Here is a 17,387-nt window from a genome sequence, read left to right as displayed (position 1 = left end):
TAAAGCCCCTGGGTGGTTTACCTCCACTGCTTTCTCCCCGTACATAGAAATGAATAATATGAATAGAACTGTTTTGCAGATAGTTCCGAAAACAGTAATCATACCAATTTCGCAGGCATACCTAGCTACCGAGACACGCTTCAGCGGTTTCGTTGGTATCCGAAGATAAAAGGTCGATAAAATGGCATTTAAATTCGCTGCAACTAACCAAGAGAAAAGGAAGTGGAGGTAAGAAGGTTCGACTTTGCGGTATTTTTTATTTTTCCTTGGCTGTACAAACCCAAACTGTTAGGCCTTCGCTCCGACGAAGGGCTAACGCTCGAAACGTCAGCTTTTGTAATCGTTACGGTGGCCAATTTACTATTTAAACTTTGTTGATATATCCAGATTATGTTGTATTGAAGGATTCCTTGCTCCAAGTTAAACACCTCCGTACAGTGCTCAAAAACATCTCTAAAAATGCAGGGACTGTAAAGCTGAGAGAAAAGTTGGAGACCATAAAACCAGCTGGTTCTTATCAGATGCCGCAAAAAATCCAGGGATACAACCGCGAGTATAGCCTGGGACAATGTTAGTGAATACACGTTCGAAAGTGAACATTAATCGCCGAATCTCAATATTTATTTTGTTTCAACTATTAAAAAACAGTAAAGGAAATTGAAAACTTAAAATTCTTCGAAAGCCACGCCTGTCATTGCGAACTAGTGCAACACAACAGTTAGCTCAATGAATAGAGCGCTGGACTGTTGTGCGGGAGGTCGAGGGCTCAAGCCCCGGCCGGACTAACACTCAAGGTCTTAAAATAATTGAGAAGAATATGCTACCTTTCTGTAACATCGAGTAATGGTTAGTTATTATGCAACTACACCTAGACGAGTACAAATAATGCCATAGACGAGTACAAATATCACGCGGTATTTGTACTCGTCTATTGTAGTACCGGTTAAACAGGTTTTCTCGCATCGCGCAAGCGAAGAATTGGATTGTAGTTACTAAAAAAATAAAAAAAAGTGGCGGACAATTTGAATCATAGTTCGACGACGAAGAGTCTGAATGGCTGGGAAATATAGATCCAAGTTCTTTCGATGAATCGAACGAAGTAAAACAGGTTGACGACCAGAAAATTTCTTCATTTAATGAAGAAAATAGAAACAACAACACAACAACGCGCCAATTCCGTTCCGCTTCGCATAATTCTGTCACGCACTCCCCGCAAATGAATATCCGCGAAATTCGCCCGCTGAAACGACAGTTTGGCGTGTTGGATAATAAATCACTTATTAGACGTTTTGTTGTGTAGTATCGCTGAGTATTTTTACTCGTTATTTGTATTTTGACTCGCCTCACGGGCTCGTCAAAATACGACACAACTCGTAAAAATACTCAGCGATACTACACAACAAAACGTCTAATAAGATATACATATTCTAGTCTTCTCGGATAGGGACGAATAAATGGAGGTCACGTCCCCTACAGGGTTAGGGGTAGGAGACGTTAATTTCCCACGCACGAGATTACTGCGTGATGGATGTCTTCCCCCGAGGTGGACTACAAACCCTTTCATAGGAACTTTTTTTGAAATATTTTATTACTTGTGTAACTTTTCACGCTGTTTACCATAAGTCTACTTTACGTAACAAGCCTTCAAAATGATGAATTAACGTTTTTAGTTTTCTAAATCCTGTTCGAATTTTTCATGACACTTGATTCAACAGGTCTGTGTTAAGTGGTTTCGTAAAACACTTCAACTTCATCAGGTTGAAAATGATGACTTCCTGCCAGGAATGATTGGGCGAAGGAGCTGCTATAACTGTGCCCAGATGGTGGACTGTAGGTGTATCCAGGGTTTGTGTAAGAATTTGTGTTGGATGAGGCGTAGTCGGAAATGTGAATACCGTATCCTCCACCAAATGTGGGTCCATAGCTAGAACAACTGTATATGGAATGGCTCCCGAGGTAACTAAGCTTCCCTTGTTGGGTCAGTTTCACTGGTCCCCAGCTTGGCTTGTTAACCAATGAGAACAAAAAGGCGCTCGAAGTGTACTGCCATCCACAACTAGAAGCTGAATGATAAGTAAATCATTCAAAATGTTATTCAACTGTCGTTTCCTTTTAAGGGAGCAAACACTTATAATCTTCGATTAGGAAACTTTCATCACGTCACTGTGGTTTCCAGAAAGGTCCGAACTTAGATTGGTGCAGGTGCAGTGGCATTTCTAATGACTTTATCTAGGTTGTTCCAATCTTTCAGTGAGTAATAACACACTCTGTTTACCCCAATTTTTGGTTGCAAGGGTTAGTCTAAGTATAATCCTATTTCTTGTGTTATAATTATGAACATCCCTGTCGGCTAGTGGCTCCATTGAGTGATTCCTGAGGCCATAAATACACTTATAGCCATACTGATATAGCGATAATAAAATCTACGTTGTTAAAGGTTGAGCCACACTAAAGTTACGAGGGCATAAGTAGCTGACGAATAAAGTGGTTTGTTCAGGAACGAGCCGTTGATTAACTTTAGAAATTACATACTCTACATGAACTGACTACATGAACTGACTACACAATGCTACGTTGTTGAAGTCTGCATTCAATTTTCTCTGCAGCTCGCGAGGTTTTTTTTGCGAAGCAGTAAAAGAACGGTTTCGTCAGCATATAATGATACCTTGGAGTGTTTAATAGCAGCAGGTAGCTCGTTAATATACACAAGGAACAATGACGGTGCCAAGATGCTCCCTTGTGGAGCCCCGAAAGTAACGGGAAGGGCTTCGGATAGTTTATTTTCACAAGAGGTTTGCTGATTCCGATTACTTACATACTAAGAAAACCACTGCAGAGACCGGGGAGACGATTTGGACATTAAGATCCTATGATCGACTGTATCGAACGCCTTTGTAAGATCCAGAAATACAGCAACACAAATGTTCCCTTTTTCCAAGTTTAACAAGACTTCATCGGCAAAGCCAGAGAATTCAGTGGCTGTTAAACGCTTACAACGAAAATCAAATTGCTTGTTTGAAAGTAAATTATTTGAATCAAGGTATTCGTACAGCTGAGAGGATTACACTCTCCAAGATCTTGCTGAAAGAGCGTAAAATTGAAATAGGGCGATAATTTGTTGGGTTTGTTCCTGATATGAATAAAGCTGTCACTTTAGAACACTTCCATATCCAAGGAAACTTCTCTGCGCGCATAGACAGATTATTTAACTTTGTGATGAAATAACTGAATTCAAGCTACCCTCAAAAGCCTTGTCCGGCTTATGGACAACCGCTTCGCGAATTTTATGTAATTGGAACAATCCACAGTGATCATCAATTGACAATGAAGTATGAGCTACAAATGATATTTTTTCAGCTAAAATCCGTCCCGAAGGAGAATAAGAATTCAAGGCAGAAGTGATTGACCGTGGATTTGTATGATGAACTCCGTCAGCGATCATGCATTGTGGGATCGATGACTTCCTTTTACGAGATTACGCTTCGTTTAAACCAATCATCGCTTCACATCTGTATTTCAAATTTTCAGAGACGCTAATATACTTTAGAGAATTTTATTCTATATTATCGTGTGCAAAGGATATCATGTTAGGCCACGAGTCATCATCAATATCATTCTAAATATCTCATTTGCCCGATTAACGCCGTTTATTAAATTTTTAGCGTTTATGTTTTAGCGCCTGTAGTCATGGACGGCGTTTATTCGATGGCGGTGCGCGTTTATTTTCAAATCATATTTCTTGACTCATTGACCCCATTGCAGTAAAACATTCGCAAATATCATGTAAAATAGAAGTCTTTCCACGACCACTTGCCTGAAAATATCGAGAATCAGCCTAGGGGTGGAATATTGAATCTCACCCTGTTTGGCCCTAGGAAGCCCGGAGGAACACAAACCCTGAAATGACATTAGATGCTTCAGTTGCCTTTTACTTTCTTCAAAATTTAGAAATTTTTAAATTCACCTGCCGTGGTTGAAACTTGGTACAGGTCCTGTTTGAATATATCCCTCGCTTCTTTCGCGCATCGCTCTAGTAACTGATGAGTCAAATAATTCATCTGGCGGCAATTTGTTTTTCACAATTATGCAGAAATAGATGCTCGTTGAAACGTGAACTTAAAAGGCACTCAAAAATAACGGCATGATTAGTGTTTATTACTTCTGAGACACTGTTATAAGACACAGTTCAGTATTCCTGATCTAATATGCCATCGACCCCATTGTACTGTTTTGTTTTGTGTTGTTTGAGTGATTGTTTGTTTGTTTGTTTGTTTTTTTTTTTTTCAAGCTAGAAACCAGATGCGCTCGTAGATTTTAATTTAAGCGAGGAGAAAAGGCAAGCAAATTTTATAGGTTATGCACTTACTCCATGATAAGCTGTTGTATCCACCAAATATGTATTTTCCGACACGGACAATGGTCACTGTTGGCCCTTTGTTGTCACACAATGAGTGGAAGGTAGAGGCAGCCCAACCATCCACTGATGCTCTCCAGCAGCGCTGGACTTTGCACAACAGGGCTTAACCAACTGCTCAGGGATCCAAGGTAATTGTCATCGTTTGCCAATATTGCCGAATAACCCAGGCCTTAAAACAGGAAATAAGTATTATTTCACCGTTGACACCCAAATTTTTTCATTGCCATAACATTTTTACATGTTATTTCGGAAGATGTGGAACATTGACAGAACAACAGCAAACAACTGAACATTAGAGAACTCGTTGGTGACGCAGAGCATAAACCACCGAGGCTCCTGAGACAGGAAACTTGTCCACTACTGCGAAGCGTTATGTTAATCACTACAATACCATACAGTTGTCACGCACGGAAAGCACTTTTCACGTATGCGAAAAGAACATGAAACAATCATCTAAAATTACTTTTTGAGATAGATAAAAGACACAGAAAAGATTTTGAAATCAGTTCTTTTCCTATCAAAGTGTAAAAAGAAAGTCTGAGTTTGGTTAAAAATCTCGAAGTACGAACACCAAGCCTTCACTTCCCCGCTTTACCGACAGTTTCTTGTTAAAGTTTACATATTTCCATTCCTCAAATTTTTTGGGACATAAAGGGCTATAAAAATGTATTTCAAGTTGTTTTACAATACATCTCACCTGCATAGCTATAATAACAATCAAATCCATCTCCAGGGTATCCAGCTTTACACTTGCACTTGTACGAGCCACGTTCATTTGTGCACGTGGCCAGCTTGTGACAATAATTCCGATCATGTTGGCATTCATCGAAGTCTAGTAATGAAATAAAAATGAGGAAGTAAACACTCTTTTAACACGAAAGAATCAGAAAAGGTTAAGTTAGGCCCCTCGAACTTAATTGCCCTTTACTGACAACGCGTATTTCCGTACCCGGAACTGATTAGGAGTATCGCTGAAATCCACGCCTTCCACTCCCTAGAATGTTCTAGAACATTCTGTAAAACATATATATGGAGTTGCGATAGGTTAAAGTCAGACCTTTTTTAGTGAGTTAGTGTTGTCGTGAAGAGCCCAGAGGAGCTAGTGTTATTACAGAGCCGGACTATAGAGAGTTGTTGGAGTTCTTTACTGTTATTGGAATCGTCAGCCGTGTGAAAGGCTACGTTGGAAAAAGTTTAAGTGGACATCGATACTTTACAAGGATCTTTGAAGAGAACCGTGGGTTGTGCAGTAGTACACTGAGATTATAGTTTTATAGAAGCTCTAGGATAAGAGGATAGTTATTGTATTGGTTATTGGTATCGCTCCGTAGTAAGATTATTACGTCAGTTAGTAAAGTAGTTGTGTCGGTGCGAGTTGTATCTTTCTGTCGGTTGAGAAAATACCGTAACACAATAGAATCATTGTGTTGCTTGAAATAGTGAAGGATATGGTAGATCTTAGAGGGGGTCATTAGCGGAAAAAGTTGTTACCGGGCTATTTAAAGCGTAACCACCATAAACTATATGTCAATGGAAAGATTATGAAATGTGTTTTCTAGCAAAAATTGTTTCGTTTTCACTTGATCTAATCGTAAAGCGCGACAAGTCGAAACGGACGATGTTTCTTCGAGCAAATTAATTGGGTATCAAATCTACCCGAACAAGTAAAACCTCTGCGCAGTTTCAATCCTAATTGGTTGGTCTTAAAAACCATGTGCGTTTTTTTTCGATATTCCTATTGGTTGCCTTGTAATCCATCTGTCAAGTTTGGTTATCAAAGTTTTACCAGTACGCGTTACGTCGGAGACCATCGTGGGAGATAACTTTTAAAATATGGAAAAGCCCCACGCGTTTTTGTTAGATTAATATTATGGGAGCCTTCGGACCAAATTTCGAGTCGATACAAAAAGATTTTGATACCCTATTAACTCGTCCAAAGAAGACGCAGATACGTAAAAACGAAGAGGGTTTTTTTCCCTTCCAAAGTTTTTCAATCATCTCACGCCATTGGTTAACCACATGTCAAGTTATGTCAATACTCTGGAAAACTCGAAATGTCGACCGCTTATAGAAACACAGGAGCGGAAGCCCAGAAGACTCTCCACACAGCATCGCTAGTCTGCTTTGGTTCTTCACCACTTTCCGATGCAAGTTTCAGGCGGAGGCAGAATTTGTCGATGGCTTAGCAGCAAAGACTGCTTATACCACGAGCCCTTATCGGATTCGTCGAGACTTTTCTCCATTCTTCATCGAAATCCTTCAATGTCTGGCTATTACGGCCAGGCTTCCTTTCAGCTTCAACCCGAGGGCTCTTTTCCTTTTACTTGTGACTCTGCTCATTATTTCACTAACTGCTACGATAAACACGTGAAACCGACATACGAAGATGTTTATGCGACTAATCGTACCCAAGATGTTCTGCCGCGAAAAACATTACGGGAGTCATTTGTGTTGTCACAATACAGTTGGCTTTTCACACTTTGGCGGCTCAAAGAATTTAGTTTGAAAACACGTTGTTGTAAATAACTCGAGTGCGTTTCAATATTTTAAAATAATTTTTTTGAGGAAGCTGTAGTTAAAATAGGAATGCTTTGTTTGGGGTACAACAAAAAAATATGTTGTCAAAACTTGGCCCGCGAAGGTCTACCGTATCCTTAAGCAAGATACCCAGCTTTTTTAGTGCCTATCCATCAAAAAGTACAAATAGTTATAAGTTAACTGTTCTGAAAAGAAACGTGGCAAAATGCAAGGACATATGAACTGACATCTTGTGCAGGAGGGGAAGAATGTTCCAAGTTGCTTCACGTATCCGAAACCTATATCCGATATCTTAAAAACTTCATTCAATATGTTGGACTTACCTTTCTTACAAGTAAATTGATGACAATCACTACACTGCACGTCGTTCCATTCATAGCTGTATTTCACACCAAGTGCGTGCACACAATCTTCTTCTTTGAAGTTATTTGGCTGATTCTCGGCCCATGCTGTAAAGTTTCCATGTCCACGATCAACCCAAGTAAAGCCGCCCTCTGTTGATCTGTCATTCAAACCCAGCCAGGACTTATCTCCATTATGACGATGTTGAATGTAAACATTTTCCTCAGTATTGTTGACATCAACAAGGACTGAGTTTTCTTTTCTACATTTTGTTACCGCTGTGATCCAATCTGTACAGGTATCACTTGTGAAGTAACAGAAACCATTAAAGTAGCTCCATCCGGGACTGCAGATGTCTGGAAATAAATATGTTATTTAATCTTGAAAACAATTGTAGAAATTCATTCATATGTGAGAAGGTTTTTTTAAATTAGTCGCATCTTCTCCGTCTAAATATTGGTTGCATACCGACCTGTTAGGACCGCATAATTCACTGACACAGGATCATATCTGGTCTCGTACAGTTCCTTGACGCAGACTCTGAATCCAGACTCATTCATGTTCTGCAAATAATTCAAAGTTCTTTTAAAACTTAACTGAATTCTATATTTCTATCTCAGTCGAGATAATTGAGAGATGTGGAACCGCGTTTACGAGAAACGGTAAACGTCAGCTTTCCCTTTCACGTTTCATGTGAATAGCGCGAGCCTGGCTGCTTTAGCTTCGCGTGAGTGCACTTCATGGTGGATTTGAAGGCACCCTTGTGTGACTCAAGTGAGTCAGGTTACAGCTACGAAATCGCTTGGTGTAATAATAGACGATAAACTCGATTGGCATAATCACATCGAAAAACTAACGAAAAAGATCGCCTCTTGTATCGGGGCCCTTAAGCGAATTAGGCACCTGATCCCAGCATCAACCTTACATCTCATTTACAAAGCTTTAGTAAAACCTCACTTTGATTACTGTGACATTGTTTGGGGTAGCTGTGGGAAAACGCTACGAGACAAACCGCAGAAATTGCAGAATAGAGCAGCCCGTGTGTTGACATTCTCTAACTATGATGCTGATGCAAATAAGCTACTCGAGTTTTTAGGGTGGAAAAATCTTGCACGCCAGCAGGAAATTCATAAAGCCACCATGATGTTTAGATGTCTACACGGGCTAGCTCCAAGGTATCTGTATTCAAAGTTTACGTGGCGTGACTCTGCTTATGACCTCAGGGACTCTGAAAATAAGCTCAATGTTCCACTAGCGCGTACTAATTATTACAGAAAAAGCTTTAGCTACAATGGCGCCACATTATGGAACAGTCTACCACACCATATAAGGAACACAGAGTCTCTGGGGCTATTTAAACGTAAGATCAATGACATTCTTTAAGTCTAACGCACGGCATTCACGGAAAACAGCTTTAGTGTTATAGCATGTAGTTTGAATTTTAAATAACTTAGCGTATGTGATATGTATTTTTATGGGCTGATGAATTTATCGTGTTTAAATAAAGATTACATTACATCATATTACTTAAAAGGGAATAGTTTTGGCGCCCTTTTTACAGCAATTAACTTCTACTCTGAAATTAGTATTGTAATTATTCCTACTCAATACTTAGTTCTGTAAATTAGTATTGTAACTATTACTTTGTTTTGTTGGTTTCATTATCTGAAATTAGTATCGTAATTATGCTTATTTAATACTTACCTCTGAAATTAGTATTGTAACTATTCCTACTTAATTCTTAGTTCTGTAAGCCTATTATAATGTATTGCATGACAATAATTAATTCTACTTATTATTACACGACTCGGGCAGTCAGAGGGCCAATAACTAAAATTAACCAATCAAAATGCTTTATTGCCGGTCAATATTCTCTAAGTATTGGACCGGCCACCGTCCCGAATGGTCCCGAATGACACCGCTCTTGTGTCCCTTTGAACTTCAGTCGTATAATAAATCTCTTATTAACCAAGCTTGCTCAGGACTGTACTGGAAGAATATCGGCCCTCTGTCTTTTTTGTACGGACCTCGCTGCGCTCGGTCCGTACTGTCAAGACCTCGGGCCGATATTCTCCCAGTACGGCCCTCGCGCTTGGTTAATAAGATATATGTATTGTAATTGTAATTCCACTTAGCATAATTTGTGTGTTAATACTTCATTTAATGCGTCAACCCACTGCTCGCCTCGGTTAGCTGTAGCTAACTGCGAGCAGCGGTACATCATGATTTGTATTTTGTCAATTTTTCTTAATAACCTGAACTGAACTGACACTGAACTGAGAAAACTGAGTGGAAGAACGTACACGGAGGGTCTGGGTTCAAATCCCATCTGGGACTTGGATTTTTTTCCGATTATGTATTAAATTGTTATTTGTTTCATCTTCGTATGCTAACATACACTGCAAAAGCGAAACAGATTACTTTCGTATAGAAACGGCAAAGCGCAACTGGTAAACATCAAAGAATGGTGCGAAAAACAAGGTCACTTGGTCACTCTTGCCTTTCACGTTTTACGTAAACATGGTGCTAAATCTCTCTATTGTTCTCTGCTACATCATGTAAGAGGAATTAAAAACAGAAATAACGGTAAAGTTGATGGCTATTTTTCTGATGATTTTTGATAATCAAGTAATTATTTTTAAGCCTATACAACATTTTTTAAAGTCTACCAAGTAAAAAGCTCTTACCTCAATCCACGCAGAAATACCGTTATGAACTGGCGCCATGTTTCCACTCGCCGTTGTGCTGTGATTGGCTGATATTTGGACGGATGGTATCGCATTGAAACTTCGTTTAAAGTGTACAAACTGTTAGTAAGATGAAAAATAGATAGTGAGGAAATTCTTGAATAACTGTTTTCCTGAGCATCACCGTTAATTACTCTAATTTTCTTTAATCGCAGTGCTCGACTCAGACTTACACTGTACACTTACCTCGCAGTAAGCGTTGTTGTCTTCATCTGTGGGTGGATCCGTATTTGGAAAGTTTACAGAGCCATGCTCAGTGAAGAGTGGTTTATGTAACTTAGCAAACGCAAACCAGGTCTGTAAAGAACCAGTGCAAAAAACAAGACTTACTTCTAGTGAGTACCGTAACGTATTTTTCAATGCGGAGTTACAAGTGATTTCACACAGTAAAATACCTTAAAATTCAATGAAAAAATTCTAATGGAATGAAACTGAGAGAATTCTTATCAAGCCTGGGCACAAATGCAGAGGTCCAAGTATAATTGTTATGGAGAGCGCCCATATTTTTCTAGAGTGTGTTGCGTTACGTAATTATTAAAAATAGAACGAAGAAGTTTCTAGAACATTTAGTCATGATGACTAAGCGAGAACTTTAAGGAGAACCTTCTAGAACCGTGACTCAACATATTTTTGTTATGATGTAATCATAGTGTAATGTTTCTAAAAATAGCAATATTACAGATCTCTAGAACATTCTAGAACTTTTCTGAAAGATATATAAGGAGTCACGCTAGCTTAAAGAGGAAGGCCTTTTAGTGAGCTATAACTGCTGTTGCGAAGAGCCCAGAGGAGCGAGAGCCGGACAGAGTTGTTTACTGGAATTGAAAGCCGTGTGGAAGGCTACATGAGAGAAAGAATTACGGACGTCGACATTTTGTTAAAGATTTTCAAGAGAACTGTGAGTTGTGCGGTAGTACACTGAGATTTAAGTGATATTATTTGTAAAGGGCTCTAAGTTATAAGGACACTGATTGTATTAGTATTTATATCGCTCCGTAGCTAAGTGAAAAAGATAGTTATTGTACTGGTTGTCGATATCGCTTCGTAGTTATTACGTCAGTCAATAAAGTAGTTGAGTTGTACGAGTTATATCTTTCTGGCGGTTTGGAAAATACCGTAACAGAAATTGGGGGCCTGTCCGGGAGTCTATTTTGTGGAAGTGTATTTAGAGCAGAGGTAATTGTCCAGGAGCGAATTTTACAGAAGTATTTGGCATATAAGTTATTGTCCAGGAGCGAGTTTTGTAGTGAAGGTTATAGTAGAGTATTTCAAGGATAAGTTATTGTCGACTTAAGTAGTCATAGAGTATATCAAGATGTCAAAGTTTAATCCAGAAGACTTTATGTCGAGTCCCGACAAAGAAGTATTTAATGCGTTAAGGAAAGACGAACTTATATTATTAGCAAAACACTTAGAGTTAGAGTCTAAGCAAGCAATGAGAAAGGATGAGATACGACAGATTATAGTAAACCACTTAGTGGATACTGAGGTTTTTGAAGGGACAATGTTAGAAACATCGTCAAAAACAATGTTAGAAATAAGAAAGTTGGAGATGCAAGAAAGGAAAGAGGAAAGAGAAATGGAGATGAAGAGAGAAGAAATAGAAAGACAAGAGAAGCTGAAGAGAGACGAAATGGAGATGAAGAGAGAAGAAATGGAAAGACAAGAAAGACGAGAAGAAATGGAGAGAAAGGAAAGACTGGAGAGAGAGGAAAGACAAGAGAGGCTAGAGAGAGAGAAATTGGCATTTCAGCATGAAATGGAAATAAAAAAGTTAGAGGTACAAATGCAATTAGGATTAGTCTCGGGTAGTGAAAAGCATAGTGAAAATTTTGATGTTACAAAGAACATTAGGTTAGTGCCTCCATTCCAAGAAAAAGATGCTGATAAGTACTTTTTGCACTTCGAGAAAGTAGCTAGTAGTCTTAAGTGGCCTAAAGAGTACTGGGTTATGTTATTACAAAGTGTATTGGTTGGTAAAGCTAGGGAAATATATACACAGTTAAGTGTAGAACAAGCTGCAAGTTACGACGAAGTTAAGGATCTTATTTTAAAGGGTTACGAGTTAGTTCCTGAAGCGTATCGTCAAAAGTTTAGAAACTATGAGAAAGTTAGTAGTCAAACCTACGTAGAATTTGCTAGGAGTAAGGAACAGTTATTTGATCGTTGGTGTCATTCACAGAAAGTAGATAAGAGTCACGATAAGTTAAGACAGTTGGTATTAGTGGAAGAATTTAAGAGGTGCATTCATAGTGATGTCCGAACGTTCATTAACGAGCAAAGAGCAGAAACGTTGGAAGACGCTGCACGGTTAGCAGATGAATTTTCGCTGAGTCACAAAGTGAACTTCATGGAAAAGCCCCGTCAGCCTAACAGTAGATTTCAGCCTCCCTCCGTATCACGATGGGTTGGAAGCCAGCGGAGTAAACAGAATGACGGAGCACCTCCCAAACAGAACCCTGGTAACCATTTTACAAATCGTTCCAGCTCCACCTCGCCAAGACAAAACAGGTTTGTTCCAAATAAGCCCATCAAGCCACCAACCTGCTATTATTGCAGAAAAGAAGGTCATCTGATTTCCAGTTGCCCAGAAAAGTGGAGACCTGCGCAAAAATATGGTGTGGAATCGAAGCCCAACGGATTTGTTGCCAAGCCGTCGCCTTCATTTTCTGAAAGTGAATGTACACCTCCGCGATTTTCTCGAGAGAAGACCCAGACAATCTCTACAAATGACGTCAGTGGTTCGTCTAAATCTGTCATGGATATGTTCCAGCCCTTTATCCACGATGGCTCAGTATCATTATCCCGCGATATGACAGATTCAGTACCGATCAAGATTCTAAGAGACACTGGAGCCTCACAGTCTTTGCTATTAAGTGACACGTTGTTGTTTTCTGAGAAATCGTCCACTGGTGCAAGTGTTTTAATCAGAGGAATCAGTTCCGAGTATACCCCAGTACCGCTCCATACAGTTTTTCTGTCGTCAAATCTTGTGTCTGGTCCTGTGAAAGTTGGAATACAATCAACATTGCCGTTCGATGGAGTACATCTTATCCTTGGAAATGACCTTGCAGGAGACAAAGTGGTCATTAATGCTGTCGTTACAGAGAAGCCTAGTTCAGAAAAGTCTCCAGACCCCGTCGAGAAGATAATTCCTGGTCTTTATCCTGCATGTGTAGTAACGCGAGCCATGAGCAAGAAGAGGAAAACCAGCGATGAAGAAATTGCCTTAGCGGACACCTTTATCAGTCGAGTTTTTGAGGATGAGCAGCCAAGTCCCTCCCCTTCTGAACCAACAGAAATCCTACCTGAGAAGAATTTAACAGATCAGTCTGAGAAGATGTCGACCTCTCAGCTCATCGCTGGACAACGTGAAGACCCAGAAATTTCGCCGTTGTTTTCAAGAAGCGTCAGTGAAAACGAAGTATCACAGAACCCCACCTGTTATTTTACAAAGAATGGAGTGCTAATGAGAAAGTGGAGACCGCTCGATGTCCCAGTTGAGGACGAATGGGCTGTTAAGTACCAGGTTGTTGTCCCGAAAACTTACAGGCAAGACATTTTAAGTATGGCACACGAGACTCCCCTGGCTGGCCATTTAGGTGTGAACAAAACTCACAGGAAGATCTTGAATAATTTCTATTGGCCCAACCTGAGAAAAGATGTAGCTGAGTACTGTAGGTCATGTCACGCCTGTCAGATGGTTGGGAAACCAAACCAAACCATTCCAAAAGCGCCACTGCAGCCTCTGCCAGCCGTTCAAGAACCATTCAGCCGTGTAATTGTTGATTGCGTCGGACCGCTACCAAGAACGAAGTCTGGAAATCAGTTCTTGTTAACCATCATGTGTGCGTCCACCAGATTTCCTGAAGCCGTGCCCCTGAGAAACATCAAAGCCAAGACTATCGTCAAAGCTTTAACGAAGTTTTTTACGCTGGTCGGTCTTCCTAGCGCTATCCAGTCTGACCAAGGTTCTAATTTCATGTCTGGTATTTTTCAACAAGTAATGCACGAGCTTGGAATCGCACAGTATAGATCATCCGCGTACCATCCTCAAAGTCAAGGAGCTCTTGAAAGATGGCACCAGACTTTAAAGAACATGATGAGAGTCTACTGTTTCCAAACAGAGAAAGATTGGGACGAGGGAATCCACCTATTGCTGTTTGCGGCACGCGAGTCCGTCCAGGAGTCCCTAGGATTTAGTCCGTTTGAGCTCGTATTTGGGCACACTGTGAGAGGGCCTCTTAAACTGCTTAAGGAGAAATTATTGTCAAGCAGTAGTGAGTCTATTAATCTTTTACAATATGTTTCAGACTTTCGTACTAAGTTATTTAGAGCTTGTGAACTAGCTAGAGACAATCTTAGTTCTTCTCAGAGGTTAATGAAGAAGAAGTATGATGTAGACGCTGTAGAACGTAGTTTTAAGCCAGGTCAAAAGGTTCTTGCATTGTTGCCAGTGCCCGGTAACACATTGTATTCTAGATTTTTTGGTCCTTATGTTATTGAGAAGAAGTTGAATAACCTTAATTACATAGTAGTTACTCCAGATAGGCGTAAGCAGACGCAATTATGTCATATTAACATGTTAAAGCCTTACGTAGAGAGAGATAATAATGTAGTTAAAGAGCCCCTAAACGTTAATGTAGTTATTTCTGAGCCCGAAGACTTAAGTAGTGAGTTTAGTAGTAGTCATCTCAGTCCTACTGACGCATCAAAACTCACCAACTCCGATGTGCTAAAGAATTTGGACTCCAAGCTGTCACACCTTGAAGAGAGTCAACGTCAAGACCTACAGAAGCTACTTGAAAAGTATAGTGACCTGTTCCCTGATGTACCATCTAGGACAAATCAGATTTACCATGACGTGGATGTCGGTGATGCTGCTCCTGTTAAACAACACCCATACAGGCTGAATCCGAGAAAACAACAGTATCTCAAAGAAGAGGTAAAATATTTGTTGGAGAACGATTTTATTGAACCAAGCAGCAGTAGTTGGAGTTCTCCATGTATACTCGTGCCTAAACCGGATGGGAGCTATCGGATGTGTACCGATTACAGGAAAGTTAATAGTGTGACTAAGACAGACACCTTTCCAATCCCAAGAATGGATGATTGTATCGATAAGCTGGGAAAGGCAAAGTATGTAACGAAATTTGACCTTCTCAAAGGATTCTGGCAAGTACCGTTAACAGATCGCGCTAAGGAGATATCAGCATTTGTAACTCCAGAAGGACTCTACCAATACAAGGTCATGCCCTTTGGTATGAAAAATTCTCCTGCTACCTTCCAACGTCTCATTAACAAAGTCATCGCCAACCTTGAGGATTGTGAAGCCTATATTGATGATGTAATCATCTATAGTGAAACTTGGGAGAAACATCTAGAAACTATCCGTGAGTTCTTCAGGAAGTTGAGCGAGGCCAAATTAACAATCAATCTCTCCAAAACCGAGTTTGGCCAAGCACAAGTGACGTATTTGGGACATGTCGTCGGACGAGGACAAGTACAGCCAGTTAACGCCAAGGTCGAAGCCATAATCAAGTTTCCACGACCAGAAAACAAAAAGCAACTGATGCGTTTCCTTGGTATGGCTGGTTATTATCGAAGGTTTTGCTCTAACTTTGCAACCGTCACAGAGCCATTGACAAAACTGCTCAGCAAGAAGGAGAAATTTAATTGGAGTGACCAGTGTGAAAAGGCTTTTGAGGAGCTGAAAGCCATGTTACAGAGTGCCCCTGTTTTAACAGCGCCTGATTTCTCTTCACCGTTCAAGCTGGCTGTTGATGCAAGCGATGTTGCCGCTGGTGCTGTGTTGTTACAAGAGGATGATGAAGGTGTAGAACACCCGGTTTGTTATTTTTCGAAGAAGTTTAACAAAAGTCAAAGGAACTATTCCACCATCGAAAAGGAATGTTTAGCACTGCTGTTAGCTCTTCAACATTTTGAAGTTTATGTTAGTTCCTCAAATTTGCCCGTTGTTGTGTACAGCGATCACAATCCCCTCGTATTTCTTCACAAATTAAAGAGCAAGAATCAGCGATTGTTGAGGTGGAGTTTAGTGCTGCAGGAGTATGTCTTGGACATCCGACATATAAAAGGAAAGGATAATGTTATTGCAGACTGCCTCTCGAGACTTTGAGCTTTGCAAGAAAGCTTTGCAAACTTTCTTTTCTCGAAGGGGGAGGGTGTTATGGAGAGCGCCCATATTTTTCTAGAGTGTGTTGCGTTACGTAATTATTAAAAATAGAACGAAGAAGTTTCTAGAACATTTAGTCATGATGACTAAGCGAGAACTTTAAGGAGAACCTTCTAGAACCGTGACTCAACATATTTTTGTTATGATGTAATCATAGTGTAATGTTTCTAAAAATAGCAATATTACAGATCTCTAGAACATTCTAGAACTTTTCTGAAAGATATATAAGGAGTCACGCTAGCTTAAAGAGGAAGGCCTTTTAGTGAGCTATAACTGCTGTTGCGAAGAGCCCAGAGGAGCGAGAGCCGGACAGAGTTGTTTACTGGAATTGAAAGCCGTGTGGAAGGCTACATGAGAGAAAGAATTACGGACGTCGACATTTTGTTAAAGATTTTCAAGAGAACTGTGAGTTGTGCGGTAGTACACTGAGATTTAAGTGATATTATTTGTAAAGGGCTCTAAGTTATAAGGACACTGATTGTATTAGTATTTATATCGCTCCGTAGCTAAGTGAAAAAGATAGTTATTGTACTGGTTGTCGATATCGCTTCGTAGTTATTACGTCAGTCAATAAAGTAGTTGAGTTGTACGAGTTATATCTTTCTGGCGGTTTGGAAAATACCGTAACATAATACTGAATTAAGCTGATACCCTGGTGAGACTGAAGAAAATATCCTCAATCTCAGAGCTTCATTGATTTTAAAGCAAAGAGAAAGCATATCACATACCACATAAATGTCTTGATGTTTGCCGTCAAAGTTTTGCAGTTCCCGCAAACAAGCCTTGAACGAGTCCGTTGTCACATCTTCTGTCCAGATCAACGCAGCGTCGTGTTTCTTTCCACTTCTTTGGTGATCAGATGTCACAAGAACAACTGGTGTATCCTTAAACTTGTCCTAAACACATGGAAATACACAATTTCATCACAAATCTGACTAAATTCTGGCAGATTTTTTTAAATTGAGTTTGGTCTGCATTGATCTTTACAAAGTCATCTGAATCATTATTAATTTGCAGTGGGATCAACTATTAAAATGATGTCAAATTTTAGAAAATTGCAGTCTGTGTTAACCGTTTTTACCGAGCATCTTTTTATTATCATCATTATCGTTATAGTTATAATAATAATGATAAAGATTGTTGTTAT

At 39.8% G+C, this 17,387-nt stretch overlaps 1 protein-coding gene across 1 annotated transcript in view; it reads right to left on the bottom strand.

Annotated features, from left to right (window-relative positions):
• Nucleotides 1–1,539: 1,539 nt before the first annotated feature.
• Nucleotides 1,540–17,387, bottom strand: part of LOC111345978 (uncharacterized) — a 25,952-nt gene continuing 10,104 nt past the window's right edge. The window contains 9 exon segments of the mRNA XM_088748603.1: nucleotides 1,540–2,063; nucleotides 4,367–4,503; nucleotides 4,505–4,586; nucleotides 5,115–5,249; nucleotides 7,279–7,653; nucleotides 7,770–7,860; nucleotides 9,985–10,104; nucleotides 10,231–10,341; nucleotides 16,969–17,136. Coding sequence (XP_088604729.1) covers nucleotides 1,723–2,063; nucleotides 4,367–4,503; nucleotides 4,505–4,586; nucleotides 5,115–5,249; nucleotides 7,279–7,653; nucleotides 7,770–7,860; nucleotides 9,985–10,104; nucleotides 10,231–10,341; nucleotides 16,969–17,136 — 1,560 coding nt within the window. The 3' untranslated portion in view covers nucleotides 1,540–1,722.

This window comes from Stylophora pistillata, chromosome 2 (assembly GCF_964205215.1).
Source record: "Stylophora pistillata chromosome 2, jaStyPist1.2, whole genome shotgun sequence".
In the NCBI taxonomy this organism is placed as follows: domain Eukaryota; kingdom Metazoa; phylum Cnidaria; class Anthozoa; order Scleractinia; family Pocilloporidae; genus Stylophora; species Stylophora pistillata.
The sequence above is the reverse complement of the archived record's forward strand: the minus strand, read 5'-3'. Positions and strand labels throughout refer to the sequence as shown.